Consider the following 19,901-nt stretch of genomic DNA (forward strand, 5'->3'; position numbering starts at 1 on the left):
TGGTCATTTTTCTCAAATTGCAAAATTTCTTTAATAGTCCCATAATTATTTGATAATTAGTTTATTTGCAATATCTTTTAAAAGTCCCAGAATCATTTGATAATTAGTTTATTAATAGGAATATGACATGGGGAGGGGCGAATGAGATTTATTTAAAATTAATAAAAACTTTTTAGTAATGTGAGCTCAATTAAACAAATTAATAAACTTTGGTTAATTGGTAATTTAAGAAAAAAATTAATGCAAATACATTAAATTAAAAAAGATGAATAAATTAACATAAATAAATTCAAGAACAAACTATAACAATTAATTCTATGCAATGAAATATATTAATAAATTAATTACAAAATGAAATTGTGTTTGGATTTGTCAGGAAGAGTGGGTTTGAAACACAGATTCCCGAACCTCTAGAAAAGAAATGTTGTTCTTGAAAGCATGACAAGGGACAATAAAATTATCTGAAGGAGGGACGCCAAAAGCTTTTTTTTTTTTTTTTTTTCTGCTAAACGTTCTTACCATCTAGCTATGCTATCATTATTAATTCTTCCAAAAAAGAATCCTCGTCTTCAACCAATGGGGAAAATCCCTTGTCGAAAGCTGGGTGTGGGTTGCTTCTGATCATCATCCTCCCGTTACAACCCATCAAGATTCAACAAACAACTAAATCATAAAATAGATATTAATCAATATTCCAAGAAATAATTAGAAGAAAAATGAGTGTGCAAGAAGTACGGGGTAAATAAGACCAGCAAATATGTATGTAGAGTGAAAATATTGCATAACGGATTGCAAGAAGCCGGCTCGAGCAGGCCTGACGGAGGGAAAATACAATTTCCATATGCACAGAAAATGAGTAACCTCAATTTCCATATACATCAAGAGATTTTCAATAAGAATATTCTTACCTAAAATCTACCATAAACCTTAACTAATCACCCTGAATTAATCCAAAACTACAACCTAAGTTAAAACTGATCCAAGACACTTTAATCGAGTCCAAACTAATCTGAAATGTGTTCACCTTGCTGAAACCTAATTGGATACATCGAAATTTACCCAATCCTAACAACAAATGAGTTCCAAGAGTTCAAAATATCATTTCAACACTTAAATCTAATTCGGAATGAGAATTAAATCAACAATCCTTACCAAATCTGAACTGCATATGGAGTCGTTGCAGCTGCTCGAGGGTTTCTTATCACTAATAAAATAAAGAAATAGATTGGTATTGCAGTTTTCCCATGTTGGAAGAAGTGAAAATGTTACACACCAGAAGAATAATCAAATTTCCTGGAGGAAGGATAGTGGGGAAATCCCAAATGACATTATTAACTCTTGGAACCTAATTGGAAGTTAAATCAGCAAGGAAAACCATTAAACTATTGAATATCAACACGTGTTAAATCATTCTGCCACATCTAATTATAAGTATAACATTGCATAACATTCCAAGCTCCAAAAATTGCATGCAAGTACACATCAAAGCAATTTCACAGGTGAAATTATTAATCAATATCCTCCAAAGCCTCCATCAATGGCGTACTTAAGCAAGTACCTTGTAACTCTCGGAATGACAATAAGTGAACCAGAATGTGTTCATATAATGTAAAAAATTGGCATTCAATCAATACCATCTGAGAAGAAGCCATTACAGTTCTGGGGAAAAAAGACGGACAATGACAAAAGAATATTTTCTGAAAAAGTGATGGCGAACATACCTTCAAATTGTATCAAGTAGAAAACAGTCAGATCTTACAATCAATATCAAACAGCTATTCCACCTCAATTTTTCGATGGTCAAAGATTATGAAGAAACTCGATCAATGCACCTTTACCTGTTCACCCCTCATTAGGTTGTCTTGGCCTCTGCCTTTCCTTGTTGCACCCTGCAACTGAGCAGCTCGATGGTCATGGATTCTTGTTGATGGCAGACCTTTCATGCACTCTCACAGCAGCCAAACTCAACATTCCATCCTACTGAAAAAAGACATAGGAACAACCAGGTCAACGACAAGAGATTGAAGAGTTATTTATGGAAAAACTATTAAACATTATGAAAGAGCTACCATTCATTCAAATTAAAGTTGAGCTATTGAGAATTGAGATAAAGGAAACAACTGAGCCTAGAATAGCAGCTTCACAATCGAATCAAAGACAGCTCCAAGGTTCACGGTTCATACTTGTTCTCGATTATTAAGGCCCCATTTGATAACCATTTGGTTTTTTGTTTTTTGTTTTTGAAAATTAAACCTAAAAATACTCCTTCCATTCCTAAATTAAATTTCTTATTTCGTGATATACTTTTTACCAATGTTTTAAAAAACCAAGCCAAATTTTGAAAAACTAAATCAAATAGTTTTTAAAAACTTGTTTTTTTTTTTTTTTTTTTTTTTTTTGGAAATTTGCCCAATAATTCAACTCTTGTACTTTAGAAGGATACAAATCATTGTAAGAAATTAGGAAAAAATAGGCCTAATTTCAAAAACAAAAAACCAAATAATTACCAAACAGAGTTTACATAAAAGTATTTAAAAACTATTTCAACCAGGTCCAAAAAGACTCCAAATTTACCTGTAAGTTTGCCTCAGTAAAGATTGCCCAATGAAGGTTTTTGAACTCGGCCTGCATATTTCTAATACAAGGAGGAGCGATCTAGGCTCCATAGAGATCTCTGTCTCACCCTTCAACAGGATGCTGGAGGTCAGCCTGAAAGGGGTTTGTTGAGTCGGTCAAAATGCAAGACGGGTTAGAGGTACTGCCCTGACCTCATGGCATTGGAGGTAGTAGCAAACTTGTAATGAGGCATAACTGTAATCAGAAAAGAGAGGCCATCCAACTTAAAAACCTATCTACTCTCATGGCATAGCAGTAAGCAGAGACCTAAATTTACAATGAGTGATACTTGAGTCGAGAATCAACTTTGTCATAGAGAATATCTTGCACGACGAATGAGTCGCAAAATATTTTATAAAAATACTACCACAACTTGTATTCCTTTGGAAGAACCTTGAAAAGACAATTTGTACAGTCCAATGGGCACATAGCACATCAGCAGAACAACCTCAAGTTCGAAAAATGTATGCCTAGTTGCATAGTAAAATATTTCATCAAACATATTCTAAAGGATATCTCAATAACACTTGACCGTATTCATCTCAGATGGTCTACCAATCAATATCTGCAAACAAATGGCTGGTTTTAGTAGTTTCTTTCACTTAACCTGGAGGGCCAGAAGAGAGAACAGATTAGCAGTATTTCAACCCACAGGACATTCTCTATATGAAAGGCTAAACCTTCAGCATCTCTTTGTAAGTCTAAAGAATTTCTACCTAACAGTTTCAATCAATATTTTGTCAAGCATATTTGCTTGTTCATCGATATTAGAAACAAACTGCGGTACAAAGAGATGCCAGGCTTTAAAGTCAACAACTCCGCTTGAGATAAACATCGAAAGAATATTCAAGAATTCTCCTCCTTTTCCCAATTTGAGAAGCCCTTCAGCCAATATTGAGTAAGTAGACTCGTTTGGCAAGCATCCCTTATCCAACATCTCCTCCGCTAATTTAATCACTTCCTCAGCTTTACCAACTTTAAGAAATCCTTTTATCAGCATGTTATAAGTAAATTGGTTAGGCATACAACCCTTTTCCAACATGTCATCCCACAACCTAGCAGCTTCACACAACTCCCCCATCTCACACATTCCTGCAATGAGCGTGTTATATGTTAATAAACTTGAAATTGAGCCCCTCTCAAACTCATTAAATAATTTTCGTGCTTCCCATATATTCCCCTCCTTGCAAAGCCAATGAATAAGGGTACTTGTAATAGCATTATCCGGAGTACAGTTTTTCTTCAAAAGCTTTTCCCACAGCTTACAAGCTTCCTTCACCCTTCCCTCACTGCACAGAACATCAATCACCTTACAGCAAAGTGCCGAACTTGGAATATACTTCTTTTCAAGCATATCATTAAGCAGGTTAAGTGCTTCGCCAGACTTTTTCTCCCTACAATAAGCTTCAATAATGACTCCATAAGTAACATCGTTTGGCTCGACCCCATTTTCCTCCATTTCATCCATCACCTTTACAGCATCAGTAAACCTGCCTTGCTTAATGTACCCATCCATTAAAATTGTATAAGTAGTGGCATCAGGAAGCCACCCATGATCAAAAAGCTCACCAAAAACCCTCTTGGCACCAACCATATCGCCTCTTGAAACATAACCACCTAAGATTGTAGTATAAGTAACCACATTTGGAACCATACCCATGGCAGGCATTTCGTCAAACACCTTCCGTGCACCCTCAACATCATTCTTTTTGCAAAGCCCTTTGATCAAAATGTTACAAGTAAACACATTAGGCACAACCCCAAATTTGGATCTGGAATACTTAAACAACAAATGAACCAAAGAAAACCGATTGTTCTGTACCAAAGCGTTGAGCAACGTGTTCAACGACCTCACCGAGCGTCGAACACCGAAGGTTTGAATACGTAGAAATGTTTTAACGGCCAATTTCGGGCGACCCGCAAGCCCATAGCTTCTAATCACAGTAATGAACAAATCCTCACCGCAATTGATACCAGAATTCTGCAATTCCAGGAGCAAAGACTCGACAGGTTCAAAAGCTCGAGCGCGAGAGAGACGATAAATGATGGCATGATAGGTATCATAGTTGTGGGAAAATCCGGGATGATATTTACCGGCGTAGTGGAAGATTTGAAGGGCGAGGTCGAGATTTTGTTGGCGAATGATCATAGAGACGAGGCGCTTGGGATAGAGACGCTGCGGCCAGGGTTTGATGGGGGGCGTGACGGTGTAGGACTGAAGAGGAGAATCAACGGCGAAGATGAAACGAAGAGGAACAATGGGAATTGGTGTACGGAGTGAAATAGATTTGAATTTGTTGGAGCGGAAGTAGCACCACATGGTTGATAGTTGAAGGTTCGAGGTTGAAGAAAGATATGGGTCTTGTTACTTACACAAGGAAAGTTGCCATTGCCGCCGAAAACCCGGTGTGAAGGTTCCGGTGCGGTCTCAATGGCGAGCGGAGTAGGGGGAGAAAGCAAAACGACGATGAAAATTAGCTTTCCGTTCGAGTCTGCGAATTTGGACTTGAAGAGGGAGACGGGTTTGGGCCACGGCGCACGTGGCCTGGCAACATTGGTGGATTTTTCATTTTGGTTTTATACACATATAGCCTAAACATATAGGTTATAACATAAATAGCCGTGAATTTTTTTTCAAGTTTTCACAAGTTTTGTCGTAAAATTTTCACATACAAAAAAAAAAAAACATCAAACTATTTATAAAAATAGCAAAAATAAAAATATTGATAGATTTCTATCAACATCTATCAATAATAGATTCTATAGATTTCTATTATTAATAATATCAATGATAAATATCTATTAGTTTCTATCTATGATAAACAATGACTATAATTAAATTTTATTGTAAATAGTTTTTCTTGTTTTTCTATTTTCGAGAATTTCCAATATCGACATAATCTACTAGGGGTAATCATCGACCGGTCGGAGTCGGTTTTTCGACCAGACCAACTCCGAACCGACCAAGATCGGTTTGGAATATATCCAAACCGGTCCCGCCCGGCAAAAGGGCTAAAACACGATCGACCGGTCGGTTGGTTTTGTCGAGTTTGAACTTTTTTTCTCTCTCTCTTCTTATTCTTCTTCCTTGAAAAGAAATTATATTTATTTATTGAAATTCTAAGAAAATTTGCAATTATAAATTAAAATCATTATAATTTTTTTGGCTATTAAGTAGAAGTCGACAAGTCATTATAAATAGCAATTTTTAATAATAAAAAAAAAAATTATTCATTAACTTCCTTATAATCATGTTTAGTTTTCTCTTTTAATTTGTGATTGTGAGTCAAATATGAGCGAATGATTTGATTTGACAACCCTTAATATTTAACAATTAACATGTACATTGTTTGATATTGTGTTACTGCTCGCTTTGTTTAATTGCTTATAGAACCTTTAATATATATTACATATATAATTGAAAACAAAACTAATATGAGAGTCGAGAGTCACATGACACAGTCACACTCATATATTACATATATAATTGAAAACAAAACTATCCGTTGAAGCCATTTAGCTGAACCACAACATGACAAACGTCGTCACTCGTCAGTATCACACAATTCACAAAAATTCAAAGGATTTCAACTTTACATAAGTACCAGTTCTATGCCAAATCTTCCAATTCTTAGTTCAATCTCTATAAATTTAGAATACATCACAAAATGTATTGCAAATCGATAATGAAATTTTTTTAAAAGTAAACAATGATTCTATATAGTGGACAACCTCATAAAACAATGATTCTAATTCACACAAATTTTTTCACATAGATTTCACACAGTGGACAACCTCATAAAACTATAAAATTAGAATACATTACAAAAGAATCCTTATTAAAACGATGCTTCTAATTCACGCAGATTTTTTCAATGATTTGTCCACTAAATTCTCATTCTTAGTTCATTGAAATCGGACCTGCAGTTGCAAATCGAATTGAACGGAAAGTCTCTTCACTCTTGTACTGAACTGAACGGAAGAGGACGACGAGCAAGGAAGAGATACAACTGAAGCCGAAGAGGAAGAGAACTGAACTGAAGCCGAAGAGGACGCCAAAAGAAGACGACGAGCAAAGCAAGGATGAGCCGTGGACGAAGAGGAATGAAAGAATGAGCTTGCGGCGTGGAAGCTTGCGGATCTGTTTATGGTATGGAGTCGTGGACGAAGAGGAACGAAAGAAGGAGCCGGGAGCGAAGCGTGCGACTGCGACTGCGAGACGAGGATGAAAAAGAAAAACTCTAAGCGTCAGCGATATTTAATAATTAAATATTAAATTTTTTTAATTCGGTCGAGTTGGGTCGGGTCGAGACTTGACCCGTTGGGTGCCCGATCGACCCTAAAATCAACGGAAAAATTTCAAACCGACCCCGCCCGATTTACTTGAATTTTACCGATTTAGATCGGTCATGTCGATTTATCGATGTACCATGCTCGCCCCTACAATCTACTAACAAACCCCATTTTTTTCAAACTTAAAAAAGAGGGGGAAAAAACTTAACAATATGCATAAGTTCACTTCCAAATTATTCATTTCAAAATCAAATTTAGAATTGGAAACTACTCTCTTAAAACCACCAAATCTATCCAAGATTTTCGTTGCCACCACCATTTATAAAATATAAGATAATGCATATGAATTTATGTTTGGAGAGATTATGAATATATTTTTTTTAATATTGTTTTATTTGTTATATTACTGAGGTATTGTTCAAATATTGTGATATGATTTTGATAATATGCGACATATATCCATGTTATATAGACTAAGTACACGATCATGTATGGATAGCTTATGAATTTTTTGTAACATTGTTTTCTTTATCTAGTATATTTCTAGGTATTTTCAAATATTTTGATATGATTTTTATAATATATGATATATATTTTATATTATATAGATTAAGTACATATTCATTTATGGAATATATGATATATGCATATGAATTTATGTTTGGAAAAACTATGATCTTTTTTAACATTGTTTTATGTGATATATTACTAGGCATTATTCAAATATTGTGATATGATTTTGATCATATATGATACATATCTCAATCAAGGTATGTAGTTGAGTTTCAATCTCTATTTTTCTCATCGATTTGTGAAGCATAATGACCATTTTATAATGGGGTATTTACGAAAAAATCTTATTGATTTAAGGAGAAGTTACCACAAATGATAAAATTTAATAATAAATAACAAACTATAACAAATCCATATAGAAATCATAACTATATATAATACGCTCTCGCAAACTCAAAATGGGGAAGGAGTCATGAGTTTGTTACAAGAATGAGCAAAGGAACGTGCATATAGCGGTTTATCGAATAGATCAACAACTTGATCTTGTGAAAAAAAATGAACCAAACGGATAGGTCCTTTCGAACTACTTTCTCTCAAATAAAGTGATAGTCGAATTCAATGTGCTTAGTACGAGTACGAAAGACTGGATTACTGGTAAGAGATAGCAGATACATTGTCATACTACAGCAAAGGAGGATCAGGATGTTGGGGTTGTCTCATGGGTCGTGTAGTTTGTAATTGCAATGTACAAACAATTTTATTTATTTAATAAAATATGAGATCTTTTATTAGACATTTAATATCATTAACCCACAAAACCAATAAATTAACATCCGAGGTTATCTTTTGTAGCTTAAAGTAGAGACATATAGGTGGATCATGTTTACGTGATAACCTAAATGATCTGTAGTAGATGGATAAGACTGGGTATCTTATCCTGGTGACACTACAAATATGGCATGCTTTGTAGATGTTATAATTGTTGTAAAGTGCTACAAATGATCTGATTCTAATCATTCACGTGAAGACATGTGAGTGGAGTATTCTATACAAAGGGATTTGTATAAGACCGGACCATGAAATGATTAGTCTCATTATATAACATCGTTGATAATAGAGACTTACATTTCATCAGGATGACCATAGGTGACATGACCTAAATCCAGAGTGAGTTATGGACTTCTATCTATGAAGACGATCCTTTGATTTGTATGGTGAGAGTAACTAAATCACCGACTCAATAAGCCTACCAATTTAGGGATTCATCTGACCGGGGAGTTGGGAACACAACTACACAAGACGGAATTCACTCATTCCCTAATGTCGGGGTAAATAGATAAATTTCTCCCTTAAGGGTTGATTATGGGATTTGAACAATGTGGCATCACACCCTCTCTTGGCTCGAGAGGGGTTTGGTCATAGTTAGACTATGACTTATTATTCATTAGAGGGATCAATGGTACTTAAGGAGTTACATGTAAATATAGGGGTAAAATGGTAATTTGGGTTCAATTATACTTACGAGCAATTTGTGAAGGGTCATCACACTGTTGACTAATTATATCCAATGGAAACCGAAATATATATATAGTGCGAAAAATGCAGTTGGCAATCCTTAGTGGAGTGACCGACAGTTAATGGATGTTGAATAATTTAATTAAATGAGTTTAATTAATTATTCAAGTACCATTGGAGCTTCACTATACAAATCCATAAGGTCCTTTATTCAACAAGGATCATTAAGAATTAATTTTGGATTAGTTTGAATTGTTCAAATTAATTTAGGGAATTAATTATATGTGATATAATTAATATAATGTATTTGATACATTATAGTATAAAGTTTATTTAGAGAGGAATTAAATTTGAATATGATTCAAATATTGATTATATGGATGAGATTTATATAACTGAATTTAGTATAAATGTGATTTATATTAAATACCATGCATTGATTAGAGAATTAAAAACTATAGGTTATATTATATTTGATACAATATAAAACTATAAGTTATGTGTTATATGTGATATAACATATAGTTATGTGTATGTATATAATATTTTTATTTAAATTTAATTTAATTTAATTTTAATTTTAATTTTGAATTTAAAGGGAGGGAAGTAACTTTCGTCCCCTTAGTTCCCTCTTGATTTTAATGTGGTTGGTGGGTAGTTTAACAGGAGATCATCATTTTCTTCAAGAGAAGTTACAGAGAAGATAGATTATTTTTTCTATATTTTTTACGGTAGATGATTCCTGAGAAATTCCTCTCTCAAATCTCTCTTCTTCTTACCGAAATATAGTAGAGCCCATACTTTCTACTAATTCTCAACCCCTACAGAGAATGCATGAGGCTCTCTTTTGTTAGTGTCCTCTTTGGGTTTTTTTTCTATACATGTGTCTTGGTTCGTGATTGGAGAAGAGCAAATTTCGTGAAGAAGGTTTCGGTTCTTCAAGGGTAAGTTTGTTTGAAACCCTAATCTTATTCTATCTTCTTATGCATGCTGTGAAATTTTCTATGATAATGCATAAATGTTGTTCTGTAAATTTTTGTATTGTGTAAAATCAAAACTGGAAACGATCTCGTTTCCACTATAAAACTTCACCGTTCTTTCACAGGAAGGAAGCCACGAAGATCATATAACAACTGTCGAAGCCAGTAAACATCCAAAGCAATACTAGAAAGAGCTTGATATTTAGCTTCCGTCGAGGACCAAGATATTGTAGGACGTTTCTTGGCAGATACCAGGAAATAGGAGAGGAGCCAAGACAAACAACATAACCAGTAGTAAACTTTTTGAGAAGGGAAGACAAATTTTACATAAGATTTTTCTGTAAAATAATTTTTTGAGAGAGAGTTTTTTGTGAGAATGTTGAGATTTCAAGAAAAAATAATTTAATCTATCTTATTCTCTAATAAGTGAAAAAAAAAATGGAGTTAATTGGGAAGAAGAGTTATAACTCCATATGGAAGTTATCTTATTTAACTTATTTATTTAATTTATATTAAATCCAATTTAATACATAACTAAATAAATAACAATAATAATTAATTAACACTTAATTAATCATTAAGTTAAAATATCAGATATTTAACTAAACTTATATTTGAATGATATTCAAGTATAATCCCTTCTCATAACCTATAGTTTTAATATGAATCTCGTTTATATTAATTATTAATCTATAAAATTTTATAAGAATCTCATCCATATAATTATATAAGAATCTTATTCAAATATTTATCTCTCTCATATAACAGAGTATAATTTTAAATCTCATTCAAAATTAACTTTATATCACAATGTATCTATATATATTATATTAATTATATCTAATACAATTAATTCTATTTTTTAATTTGAACAATTCAAATTAATCCAAAATCAAATAATTCTTGTTTTACCTTTAGTGAGCTAGTAAGGGGACTTAATGGATCTACATATTAGAAGCTCCAATGATACGAGATTAATTAATTAAACTCTTTAATTAAATTAATCAACATTCATTGAGTGCAGATCTCTCACTAAAGATCCACAATTGCACTCTTCGCACCATAGATATATTTCTATGTCCATGGATATAGCCAATCAACAGTAAGTCGATCCTTCATGAATCGTTCATAATTACAGTTGGATTAAATTACCATTTTACCCCTGTAGTTACATCTAACTCCTTAAGTCCCACTGCACCTTTTATGAACAACATATTTATGGTCTTATCATAAACAAAACCTTGTCGGGTTAGTAAGAAGGAGAGGCCTCACTATTTTCAAGACCCGAAGTCAGCACTTAAGGGAACAATTCATCTACTTACTCTAAAGACAGGAATGAGCGAATTCCATCTTGTGTAGCTATGTTTTCAGCTTCCTACTCGGACAAATCCCTAAAATAGTAGGCTTATTGAGTTCGCAAGTCGGGCTGCTCTCACCCATACAAATCAAAGAACTGTCCTCACATACAGGAGTTCATAACTCATTTAGGATTGAGTTTGAGTTACCTATGATCATCCTATGAAATGTTAATCTATTCAGTAAATTGTGCTATAAAAAAGATTAATCATTTCGCGGACCGACCTTATACAAACTCTTTGTGTAGGATACCTTCACTCACATGTCTCCACATGAACGATTAGGATTAAATCATTTGAAACACTTTATAACTCTTCTAACAATTACAAAGTGGGTCATATCCGTAGCGTCTCCAAGATAAGGTACCTAACTTTATCCATATACTACTGACCAGTTAGGTTATTGCTTGAACATGATCCATTGGTATGTCTACCACATACTATTAAAGTTTCATAAAATCACCTTGGATCTTTCTTTAATGGATAATAATATATAAAATAACCAATTATTTCAAATAACCTATTAACTACGAGGTTTTAGGGTATATATCCTAGCATAAACAAAATCCCTAACTGTGATGTGCCACAAAGATACCAAAAAATACCTTGACGGCTGCATAGTGAACAACAGTAGGATTTTGCATGAATTGACTAATACAATTAATAACAAAGGCAATGTCAGGATGAGTAAATGTGAGATTTTGGAGAGATCTCACAAGTTATTGGTATAAAGTGACATCGAAAAAAGGTGGAGCTGAAGCATGAAGATCCACAGCAGTAGACATAGGTGTTAAACAAGACTTTGTTGTAGACATGCCAGATATGTTGAGTAAATCAAGAAGATACTTGGCTTTATTGACAAAAATTCCATAAGGGATAGTTTGAATCTCAAGCCCAAGAAAAATAATTAAGTTTACCCAAATCGGATATTTAAAATTCAAAGGACAACTGAAGCTTCAAACATCTCAATCTAATGATATCTTTTTGCGACAAGTCTTGCTTTGTAACGAGCAACGGATCCATCAGCGTTATATTTGGTGAAAAAAAACCCATTTACTACTAACTACGTTCATGTGGGGTGATCAAGGAACAAGAGACTAAGTGTCTTATTCTTGAAGAGAATTAAATTCATCATCAATAGCAGAAATGCTAATGAGGAAGCTTAGAGGCCTCAGTGTAAGAAATAGGATCAATAGGTGATATAGTACAGGCAGTAAAGTTCAATAAATGAGGTTTAAAGATTCTGTAATTACGAGCATCTATGAAAGGTCATCATACTGATGATTGGTTATATCCAATGGACATAGAAATATATCTATGGCAAGTAGAGTTCAATTGTCGGTCTTTAGTGGAATGCTTGACAGTTAACGAATTGTGGATATCATGACTAAAAAGTTTAGTCAGCTATTCACGTACCGTTGGAGCTTCGAGCCATTGGTCTATAAGGTCCCCTTGGTAGCTTGGATACAAGTTGAGAGTCAGTTTTTGGGTCAGTTTGAAATGTCCAAATTGACAAGAGGGAGTTCGATTATATATGATATAATTGAACGAGTTAATTAAATATGATATAATTAACTTTATGTATGAGATACATTAATTTGGAGGAAATTGGATATAAATATGGTTTATACCTAGTAGAGGAAAACATTATAATTAATATATGATATTAATTTATATGTTATGAATATGATAGATCACATTCATTTGACGGTTATAAAGGAAATGAGACGGCATCTCTTCTGTTCTAAATAACGGATGAGTGTATTGAAAGATAACTTTGAGATGCATAAATAGTTGACAGTGTGTTAAGCATGAGATGCATGGACATTGTGTTAAAGAGAGTGTCATCGCTTAGAAAATCAGTGCCTATACAATAGTGCCTACACGATCGCTTACATATACGATATTGTTAAGCGATCGCTTACATATACGATATTGTAAAGCGATCGCTTATCGATTACACCTTCGCGCGCTATTAACTAAAGATCGTTTACCTTTTCCTAAGCGATCGTTTAGCTCCCGATATTTACTAAATGATCGTATAGACGATCACTTAGTTTTTCCTTTTAGACAATTGCTCATCATTTTCCTACATGATCGTTTACCCTTTCCTACACAATCGTGATCCCTTACTTTTTCCTACACGATCATATATTTGACCTAAACGATCAAGCAACTTGTCTATGCGATAGACATCAAGTATCTTGTCTATGCGATAGACGACCTCATCTCTCATTTGCTTGATCGTTGTGTACGGTCTTTCTTCCTCTTTCCCTCTACTAAATCTGAACAAAGCCCACACTTTGGATTCTTACTACAATAATACTGAGGCTCTAAGTGGTGGTATCATCTCTATTTCCTTCTGCCCGAGTGGTGATTGTTCGAGGTAGACAGTTGGGTTTTAGACTCGCTATGAAGAAGAAATTTGCATCTGGTATGATCTCTTGATCTCTTTAGCATTATGAATGCATATTTATATGTTTTAAATGTATATGTGGTAATTCTGTCACAATGAATTGGAAAGATCTGCTTCCGCTCGTAGGTACTCTTGAACAAGAGTTCCTTCAATTGGTATCAGAGCACCAGTTTCTAATATTCTAATTCATTGGTGCAAAAGAATTGCATTTATATTCACGGTGGGTGCAACATGTCTACTCTCTGTTTTAATTGTTAATTCGTTTGTGGATGTGTGGATTAATGGAAATTTATGGGATGTATCCTCGGTTTGTTGAATTCTCTAGTTCATTATTTAGGCCCCAGCGTTTTTTTGGGCACAATTAATTGCTTTTGAGTCTGTAAATTCAAAGTTAGTTTTGGTTTTGAGTCGTTCGTGATGAAGTTGGGAGCAAGGGTTGTTGTTCTTTGTGGTAAAAGACGATCAAATGTTGGTTGAGTCGTGTAAACGATGAGGTAGACGATCACTGAGTATCAGATGCTCGACTGTCATTTAACATGTGTGCGCACTAGACGATCATATAACTCAGCAAGCCTCATCGCTTAGTTATTGACTATACGATCGCGGAGTAATTGCATGGTAAATTATTTCCCTTTCACGTGCTAAGCGATTGTCTAGACGATCAGGCTTCACGGCTCTATTGTTGTCTATGCGATCGTTTAGCTTTTACGCTATCGTCTAGTATGTGCTACACGATCGTTTACCTGGAGGCATTTATTATACGATGGGAGCTTCGCCCGGTGGTTCAAGACCTGGTTCGCTTGTGAACCGGTTTGCTCAGCTGAATTATGTAAATAGATTACTTTCTCATTCTGATTTTGTTTTCGTTCATCTCGACCATTAATCCATGGTTTTATACATGTGATGTATATATATATATATTGTCATATGGTATGCACATATAGATAAATCCCACCTTAGGTCATGCATATTCTATTTATTATAAGTGTTATGATTTAGTGAAGCATGATTTAATTTACATATGTGCATGCTCATGCATCATATAATATAAGGGTTATATTTATGTATGCTTTATTTATTTAACGTTATATTTATAAACGTTATAAATACTTCATTATGTGGCATGAGTGTTTTAGTTGTTTATTTTATAAATGGTTATAAATTAAAATTAGAACTAAAATAATTAATAAAGATTAATATGTAGCAAATCTAACTAAAATAGACCTTTTGTCTAAGGTGAGTTCTGTCTAGGCTGGGGTATTTAAGATGACGGCAACGGAACACCCCTACTTGGGAACCTACCTGGAAAGATAATTTAGATAGATTTGATGCATGCATGAAAATTAAGGCCAGTCCATTAAAGAGTTTAATGTGACTATTTGAAAATTTTCAAAGACAAAAGTTGTTTTTTAGCAAACTTAATAAATGACTTAGATCTTTATCAGTAGCCGGATAGTCTAGGTTAATAAACCCCTAGGTAGAACATTCAGTGGGAGGTACTTGAGGGATTTGATGCTTCATTTTCACCTCTTGCGTTTCTCCTTCATAGTCCACATCGTGAGATCTATCATTGGCCTCGAGGCACCTTTGGCGTATCCCCCTAACGGATAGTGTTTGGGTAGGTCAATATCAAGGTGGATGGAGAGAGTGTTCATAGTAAGTGGGAGCAGGAAGTGCGAAAACATATCCCTCAGTCTCCCTTGTCGGATTGAATAAAGTTTCTGTGCATCGCCTCGTGGCACCATGGGTGTGTCCCCCTATAGGATGGTTGTTTTACGCGTTTTTTTATTTGATCTCCTGTAAGAGGATAAGGTTACTTAATCTCTTGTCCCTACTTTTTCCCTACGGTGGGCGCATTAGGGCGAAACTCTGGGGCCGAAAACGAGGGGTTACACTTACGCAGAGTTGTTAAGGATTAACTATTCTGGACCGAACAAATGGTGGCTATTAGTTTTAGTTCCAAGAGTTGGTTCTACCTAATGGTTGAGAATGTCTCATCCTAGTGAAAGGGCATCTGATCACCCCACCGGTGACGTTTGTCCTGCCTCGTTGGGTCATCATTGCAAAATAGAAGTCTTTTCACTTAGGGTACTTGGAATCTGTTTTGTTAAAACTAATTGGTTAAAAAAATGTGTGTGTGTGTGTTTGTAAAGTCTTATAAAAGGTTATCCATTTTTTTAGCAACATTTTTAATGGCTTCAACCACTATCAATTTACTTTGGGTCGAAAAACTGAATGACCAAAACTATTCAAGTTGGAAACATATACTCGGGGCTAACATGAAATTTGTGGTTGGTAGTAAAACACCGATTCTCTTCTTGAGACTTAATTCGTTCTTCATAGATTTCTCAAGATATTTTCTTACGAAGTCTAAAAGTGTTCCTCTAATTCTATAACTTTTTTTATAATACTCTTTTCTTGAATATCATTCAAAAAAAATTCGGATTGACCAGTATTCCACATCGAGAAATCGAAAAGGCTATACAAGGATTTTGTCGGGCCTGCTCATATGGTACCTAATCTTCTGACATCTCACTTAACTAAGTAATTATATGACACCAGTATGAATTTTGTCCCCTCCGGTTCAACTAGGACCATAGGTCCTGAATTTCTACGCAAATCAAGATTGAGAAAAGAAAGTTTTCTAATCATTGACTCAAACCTATTGTCAGCCTCGTCATGCCTACTATCACTAGTTATTTCGGTTTTTTACTAGCAGTTTTATTACCTTCAAATTCCGTCTTCGATAACGACAAAAAAGATATTTTGATTTTATTGATATAAATGATTTAAGATGGATAGAAAAAAGATCAATTAAGTGACTAAATGAACTAATTGGTTCCAACGATACTCATCATCGAGGATCTGAAGTTTGCCATTATAGAGGAATGTCCTCTTATTCCACCTCAGGACGCTACTTGAAATTTTTGGGTGGCATATGAGCGTTGTACACGGGCAAATGAGAAGGCCCGAGCCTATATTCTGGCCAATCTTAGTGACGTGTTGGCCAAGAAACACGAGTCCATGGTCTCAGCTCATGAGATCATGGAGTCCCTACAGGGATGTTCAGACAACTATCTGGGCAGCTCAAGCATGAGGCTCTAAAACACATATTCAGCTCCAAAATGAAGGAAGGCACCTCTGTTCGTGAACACGTATTGAATATGATGGTCCACTTTAATGTGGCGGACATGAATAGGTATAAAATCGATGAGTAGTCAGGTTAGCATTATCCTACATTCATTGCCGGAGAGCTTTCTTCACTTTATTAGCAATACGATTCTTAACAAAGTGGACTAATCCCTTACCACTCTCCTCAACAAGTTACAGACTTACTTATCCTTACTAAAAAGTAAGGAGAAAAAGGGAGGTGAGGTAAATATTGTCTCGTCCTCTAAAAGGTTTTATCGAAGTTCGGCCTCAGGAAAAATGTCCGCACCTTCAATTTCTAACTCTGGAAAGAGGAAAAAGAAGAAAAGTGGTAAAGGGAAAGGGAATGCGCCTGCTAACCCGCCACATGTCGCCCAGAAGAAGCATCCACCATCGGTTGAAAAAGGAAAATGTTTCTACTGTAACCAAGACAGACACTGGAAGAGAAATTGTCCTTGTTATCTAAAGGAAAAGAAGACTGCCAAGGATAAGGCCAAGGCAGACAAAGGTAAATATGATTTACTTGTATTAGAAACTTGTTTAATGGAGGATGATGATTCTGCTTGGATAGTAGATTCGGACGCCACTAATCATGTATGTTCTTCTTTTCAGGGATTAGATCATGGCGACAACTGGAGGCTGGTGAGATGATGTTGCGAGTAGGCACCGGGCACGTCGTCTCAACTATGGCAGTGTGAGACATCCAGTTAACTTTACATATTAGGTTTCTTATATTAAAAGATGTCATTGTAGTTCCTGAACTAAAAATAAACATTATTTCTGTAAAGTGTCTGTTACAATACAATTACACTATTTCTTTTAAATTGAATAAAACGTTTATTCATAATGATGGTGTTGAAATTTATATAGCTAAACTGGAAAATAACTTGTATGTGTTAAGACCTTTAGCCTTAAGTTCCCTCCATAACATAGAGATGTTACAATCTGTCGTAACTCAATCTAAACGCCAATGAGTTTTCCAAAAGAAAATGCCCAACTTTGGCACCTTCGATTAGGGCACATCAATCTCAATAGGATTGAGAGATTGGTGAAGAATAGCTTTCTAAACGAGTTAGAGGAAAATTCTTTACCAGTGTGCGAATCTTGCCTTGAAGGTAAGATGACTAAAAGACCTTTTACTAAAAAACGTTATCGAGCCAAAGAGCCTCTAGAATTAGTACGTTCTGACCTTTGTGGTCCTATGAATGTGCGAGTTCGAGGAGGCTATGAGTACTTTATCAATTTTACTAATGATTACTTGAGATATAGGTATGTCTATCTAATGCAACGAAAGTCTGAGTATTTTGAAAAGTTTAAATTATTTAAGGCCGAAGTTGAGAATGCTTTGGATAGATGAATAAAAACACTTTGATCAGATTGAGGTGGAGAGTTTTTGGATTCTGAGTTCCAGGACTATTTATTAGAACATGGAATCGTTTTCCAACTCTCGACACCGAGTACACCTCAGTAAAATGGTGTAGTAGAGAGGAGAAACAGAACCTTATTGGACATGGTTCGTTCGATGATGAGTTACACTTTCTCACTAGACTCGTTTTGGGGTTTCGTAGTAGAGACTGCGGTATACATTCTCAACTTTGTTCCTTCTAAGAGTGTTGCAAGAATACCTTTGGAGTTGTGGAACGGGCGTAAAGCTAGTTTACGTTACTTCCGCATATGGGGTTGCCCAGCACATATGCTTAAGGTAAATCCCAAGAAGTTGGAATCACGAACGAGGTTGTGCCTCTTTGTAGAATACCCCAAAGGTACATGAGGAGGTTTCCACGAATGCTACTTTCCTAGATGAGGATCATATCAGGAAGCACAGTCCACGTACTAAAGTCATGTTAGGTGAGCTTTCCAAAGAAACTACTGAAACTTCAACAAGAGTTGTTGAAGAACCTCAAGAGTTGAAGGAACCTCAACGCAGTGGGGGGGCTACGAACCCGCCAGATCGCTATCTAGGTTTCATGAAAATCCTAGCTATGCTATGAGAATAGTAAGTAGGTATCAGTCTAACCCATGCCAGGGTCATTGGACCGCAGTTAAGAACATCCTCAAGTATCTTCGGAGAACGAGGGACGACATGCTCGTGTATGGGTCTAGGGATTTGATCCTTACTGGATACACGGATTCTAACTTTCAAACTGATAAGGACTTTCGAAGGTCCACTTCAGGGTCAGTATTTACTCTTAATGGAGGAGTTGTAGTGTGGTGGAGCACTAAGCAGGGGTGCATCGCCGACTCCACAATGGAGGTCGAGTACGTAGCGGCTTGTGAAGCTTCTAAAGAGGTTGTCTGGCTCAAAAAGTTCTTGACAGAGCTGGAAGTTGTTTCAAATATGTCTAGGCCCATCACCTTCTATTGTGACAATAGTGGTGTTGTGACGAACTCCAAGGAGCCCAGGAGTCATAGGCATGACAAACACATAGAGCGGAAGTATCATTTGATCCGCAAGATAGTGCATCGAGGAGACGTGATCGTCACGAAGATAACCTCGGAGAAAAAAGTTGTTGATCCGTTTACGAAGGCTCTCATGGCTACAGTTTTTTAGGGTCACCTTCAGAGCATGGGTCTACGGGACCGCTCTCAGCTGGACTAGGGCAAGTGGGAGATTTTGTTGCACTAGGTTTTTATGCCCTAGTTTATTGTTTTGTACATGTTTACTTGTACTTCCTACTTCGTTTTAGGAAAAGTGGGAGATTGTTGGGGTTTGTGCCCTAAAGTCTCGTGTCCTGTAGTTTGTAAACAACTTTGTACGAACACTTGTGATGTATAATATATACGATATTTACTTCACCTCTTGACTTTACACATCTAGATGTTTTTTTATTTTACCACAAACCAATAAACTTAATATCCTTGGTTGTCTTCATGTAACTTAAGCATGTATATAGTGACATACAAGTGGATCATATCTTAATGACAACCAAAATAGTCTGTAGTATATAGATAAATGAGAGAAACCTTATCCTGGTAACACTACGGATACGACCCGCTTTATGGAATTGTTACAGATGTTGTGACTTGTCGCAGATGGTCTATTTTTTATCATTCGTGTAGTGG

The 19,901-nt window shown here is 35.4% G+C and overlaps 1 protein-coding gene across 7 annotated transcripts; it reads right to left on the reverse strand.

Annotated features, from left to right (window-relative positions):
• Positions 1–301: 301 nt before the first annotated feature.
• Positions 302–5,195, reverse strand: LOC120082189 (Pentatricopeptide repeat (PPR-like) superfamily protein). 7 transcript variants are annotated; one of them, XM_090314911.1, is made up of 4 exons: positions 2,575–5,165; positions 1,839–1,980; positions 1,153–1,293; positions 302–663 (listed from the first exon to the last, which is right to left on the reverse strand). In XM_090314911.1, exon 1 carries the CDS (start codon positions 4,934–4,936, stop codon positions 3,329–3,331), a length of 1,608 nt encoding a protein of 535 aa, XP_090171037.1. In that variant the 5' UTR covers positions 4,937–5,165; the 3' UTR covers positions 302–663; positions 1,153–1,293; positions 1,839–1,980; positions 2,575–3,328. The 7 variants fall into 7 exon arrangements, with proteins under 7 accessions (XP_090171037.1, XP_038893391.1, XP_038893408.1 ...); XM_039037463.2 differs by having other exon boundaries at positions 1,153–1,980; positions 2,575–5,170; XM_039037480.2 differs by lacking the exon at positions 1,153–1,293.
• Positions 5,196–19,901: the final 14,706 nt, after the last annotated feature.

Source organism: Benincasa hispida, chromosome 1 (genome assembly GCF_027475165.1).
Source record: "Benincasa hispida cultivar pf3 chromosome 1, pf3_genome.v1.1, whole genome shotgun sequence".
Lineage (NCBI taxonomy): Eukaryota > Viridiplantae > Streptophyta > Magnoliopsida > Cucurbitales > Cucurbitaceae > Benincasa > Benincasa hispida.

Bases quoted from the DNA above. Each gene is read 5' to 3' on its own strand.
- LOC120082189 (XM_039037455.2), bottom strand. From the start codon at position 4,936: ATGTGGTGCTACTTCCGCTCCAACAAATTCAAATCTATTTCACTCCGT.